The sequence below is a fragment of the Pyrus communis genome, chromosome 14 (assembly GCF_963583255.1).
Source record: "Pyrus communis chromosome 14, drPyrComm1.1, whole genome shotgun sequence".
NCBI lineage: Eukaryota > Viridiplantae > Streptophyta > Magnoliopsida > Rosales > Rosaceae > Pyrus > Pyrus communis.
This window is the reverse complement of record NC_084816.1, coordinates 19,411,673-19,415,897: the sequence shown is the minus strand read 5'-3', so window position 1 is coordinate 19,415,897 and position 4,225 is coordinate 19,411,673. Positions and strand designations below refer to the sequence as shown.

The 4,225-nt window shown below is 36.2% G+C and overlaps 1 protein-coding gene across 1 annotated transcript; it reads left to right on the top strand.

Moving 5' to 3' along the window:
- Positions 1–1,841: 1,841 nt before the first annotated feature.
- On the top strand, positions 1,842–2,522 carry LOC137714520 (uncharacterized). Its single transcript, XM_068453716.1, has 2 exons — positions 1,842–2,091; positions 2,257–2,522. Exons 1-2 carry the CDS (start codon positions 1,842–1,844, stop codon positions 2,520–2,522), a joined length of 516 nt encoding a protein of 171 aa, XP_068309817.1.
- The last annotated feature ends 1,703 nt before the right edge of the window (positions 2,523–4,225 follow it).

Here is a 4,225-nt window from a genome sequence, read left to right as displayed (position 1 = left end):
TTTTTTTTTAATTTTAGTTTTATTTATTATTTTAATATTTAAAAAATATTAAATTTTTTTTAGTTTTTAATAATATTTTATTAATTTTTTAATAGAAAGTGGTCCCGTCTCTTGACACATCAGCATTTAACAGAAAAACTAACAGAATAATTGACGGAGGTATGACATTGTTACAAATTCGTAAGATATGGTATGACATTGTCAATTTTAAAAGATGAGGTATGAAACTGTCGTGACCCTAATAGTTGAGGTAGTTTTTTGTACTTTACCCTATTAAGAACTAATTGTAGATATAAAAAATTTGGTGAAATAAATGTTCATCAATAAATTATATTTTGACTCACTAGGACTTATGTGGCGCACACTATGAGTTCAAGAGTAAAACGTGTAGACACAAGGCATAATGCAAAGGAATTACCAGATTAAGTTGATGGTGGAAGCAGTTGATAAATTATCTTTTAATTGAGTTTGATTAAATCAAAAATATAAATCATGTCAAGTTCAAATCAAATACCAAATCAAGTTCAAATCAAGCTTTAGTCAAGACAATTTATGGAAATCGACAAATTCCATCAAGGTCTGGTTGAATTGATTTAATACAAAAAGTTATGAAGAGACCTATAAATACGGGGTTTCAAGATATAAAGAGGGGGCTCAGACACACTATAAACTCAAAAGATTTAGGATAACTCTCTCCATCCTTCATCACTCTTGTGAAGAACCACCAGGCAATGCCCATACTTGCCGATTCATCAACTCCAAAGTCGAATGTTCAATTATAGGAAAATATCAAAAATTTCTTAAAATTAAATGAAGGGATAAGATTTATTAAGAAAGTAAATTAAAAATGATAGTAACACTAAGATGACGTGGAATCACAATTATTGGATCTATTTCAAAGAAGTGGCCTGACTCTTCGTAATAAGACTCACAAACAATAACCTATATCTAGTTTACTCTAAATTAAAAGACCTTTTTCGCAAAAATATCGCTTGTAAGAGCAACTCCAGTGTGTGAAACCTCCTTCCAGGTAATACACTATGTTATCCACTTGATGAACAGTAACTGCCCTTAATGAACAGTAATCACCTTTTGCATCTCCACCGTTACACTTCAATAGCCCTGGCAATAGGCAATAAAATATTAGTATTTTTTTTATTATAAAATAATACAAAATAATTTTAAATGTAATTTCAGATAAGATTTTTAATTGTTCTCGTTGCGCCACGCGTCATTATCCGAAGTATTATTAAATAATATAAAATAATTTTATTTGTAATTTCGGATAAGATTTTTAATCGTTCTCATTGCGCCACTTGTCATAAAATCTGAAAAGACAATTATTGGGGATGGATTTCCGATAAGATTTTTAATCGTCGTTGCGCCACGTGTCATTATCCGAAAATACAATTATTGGTGATGGATTTCTAATAAGATTATTAACCAATCACGTCGCGCCACGTGTCATAATCTGTTTACAATCTTTAAGGATAGATTTCCATTAGATTTTTAACGAATGACGGCATGCCACGTGTCATTATCCGAAAATACAATTATTGGTGATGGATTTCTAATAAGATTATTAACCAATCACGTCGAGTCATGTGTCATAATCTGTTTACAATATTTAAGGATAGATTTCCATCAGATTTTTAACGAATGACGGCATGCCATGTGATATTATCTACAACCTAATCCTTTATGAATCCTCCATATAATCCACCATCCATCCTCACAAATCTCACACCAATTTTCTCAAGATCTCTATCATTATTCATAGTTTCTGCTTCCTTTTTCACAAAATCTCTATCATTATTCAGAGTTTTTACTTATTTTTTACAATGTCTTCTTCTTCCTCAAGGATGATGTGGGAACTCGATCAGGAAGAGGAAGAATTGTTTAACCAATCAAAAGGAATGTTTAATCTCCAGGTGGCAAAAAATGAGAGGGAATATGATAAGGAGCGTAGAAGGAGAGATGACGAAGCAAGAATGGGCAGGGCCTCACATTCCCGTCGAATCATCCAAGCTGTGGCTCAGATCTACAGGCCCAGCCGTTCCGGAAACCTTGATAGAAGCAAGCAACGACGAGGTACGAAACTCTTGGACGATTATTTTGTCCGTAATAGTGCATTCCCTGATACGTACTTTAGACGTCGTTTTAGAATGAAATGATATTTGTTCAACAAAATCATGATTGCTGTTTGCAACCATGATTCTTACTTTGTGTAAAAGAATGATGCTTTTGGTGCTATAGGTCTCATTCCTCAGCAAAAAATTACTGCTGCCTTGCGGATGCTTGCATATGGAGCATCTGCAGACCAAGTGGATAAGATAACTAGAATGGGGAAATCAACCATTCTTGAGTCCCTGATGACGTGTTGCGGAGCAATCGAATCTATCTACATCGCAGAGTACCTCCGGAAACCTACAAACATGGACTTGCAAAGGCATCTGAAGAAGGCCGAGATGCGTGGTTTTCCTAGGATGATTGGAAGCATTGATTGTATGCATTGGACGTGAAAAAATTGTCCAAGTACATGGCAAGGCACTTATGGGGATAGAAAATGAGCAAAAAGTATCATTTTGGAGGCGGCGGCATCTTTTGATACATGGATTTGGCACACCTTTTTCGGGATTCCAGGAGCTCAAAATGACCTCAACGTCCTTACTCAATCCCCAGTGTTCAATGATGTCCTGCAAGGAAAGGCACCAAAAGTCACGTATGAGGTCAATGAACGTATGTACAACGGGCCATACTACCTAGCTGACGGCATTTACCCAAGGTGGTCAACATTTGTCAAAACAGTGCCACGTCCGCAAAGTGCAAAGGAAAAACACTTTGCAAGCTGTCAAAAAGGGTGCAGGAAGGATGTGGAGCGTTGTTTTGGTATCCTCCAAGCTCACTGGGCGATCGTCAGGGGTGCTGCCAGATTGTTTGATGTAGAGTCGCTTCGATCCATCATGATGACGTGCATCATTTTTCACAACATGATTGTGGAAGATGAGTACGATTATGAAGCCGTTGATGAATATGAGCCAGACACGATGAACAATTCAAGAACACATATATATTGTGCTCATGACGCCACCGATGAGCCCGTGCAACATGAGCCATTACAAAGGGATGGACGTTACAATGAAAGGGTCATTCAACGATATACTGCATTTCAAATGCCAAACATGCACAACGCCCCGCAAAATGACTTGATAGAGCACCAGTGGGCATTGAAACAAGCTGAAGATAATTAAGTTCATTTAGTGTGTTTTTTATTATTTGATATGTTTATGTAATTTTATTTGGTGTGTTTTATTATTTGGTATGTTTATGTAATTTTTTTAGTTTAGCTTTAGTAAGTTTTTTATTATTCGGTATGCTTATGTAATTTTATTTGGTGTGTTTTTGTCATTTGAATAAATATTCTCTTAGTATAAATAACTTACCAAATTCATTTGAATAAATATTCAATAAATTGGAAACAACATAAAGTACTATATTCAATAAATAATAAATTACAACCCAAAGTGATTGGAAAATTATGGGCTCCGATTACAAAAAGTACTCTATTCATCATCACTTAACCAATTTGTGGTGCTAGGATGATCTTCTCTTGTGGTGCTAGTACCATCTTGGCTTACTCTCGCTTCTTTTGCATGTCTCATTCGCACCACGTTCGCTTTCTCTAACTTCCAAAAAAATTTAGAATTTGGAGACTTCCCTTCTAAAGGCGTGTTCATAATTTCACGATCTCGTTGAGCCTGTCTTTCTTCTCTAACATGTTCCCTTTCTTGCCTAAGTAGCTCTCTTTCTCTCTCATTAGCCTGAAATTCTCTCTCAATAGCTTCAACTTTTGCGTCCTCTCTAGCCTTATCAGCCTCATATTTCGCCATTTCCCTCGCCAAAGTCAATTCATCTTGGCGAGTAAGTTCTTCCATGAACTTTGCATAATCATTCTTGGAAGCACTCCCTTTTCTCTTTGAAGCCTTATTACCTTGAGGCCTAATTGGATAACGGGTCGAACCCGACGCTTGTTCAGGGAGAGGCGTTTCGGGCACTTCTTCTGCATCATCTTCATGAACATGTGAGCCATGATTGGGTGTAGAGTGTAGAGGGCTGATGTTCATGAAAACTTCTGGACCGACAAGCACAACTCTAAATTTAGGACAATCTTTGACAATATTCCAACATTCCTACCGGTTGAATGATTTATTTTTGCTTTTGGTTT

Bases quoted from the DNA above. Each gene is read 5' to 3' on its own strand.
- LOC137714520 (XM_068453716.1), top strand. From the start codon at position 1,842: ATGTCTTCTTCTTCCTCAAGGATGATGTGGGAACTCGATCAGGAAGAG. The intron at 2,092-2,256 runs GTACGAAACTCT...TTGGTGCTATAG, and splicing joins TAGAAGCAAGCAACGACGAG to GTCTCATTCCTCAGCAAAAA.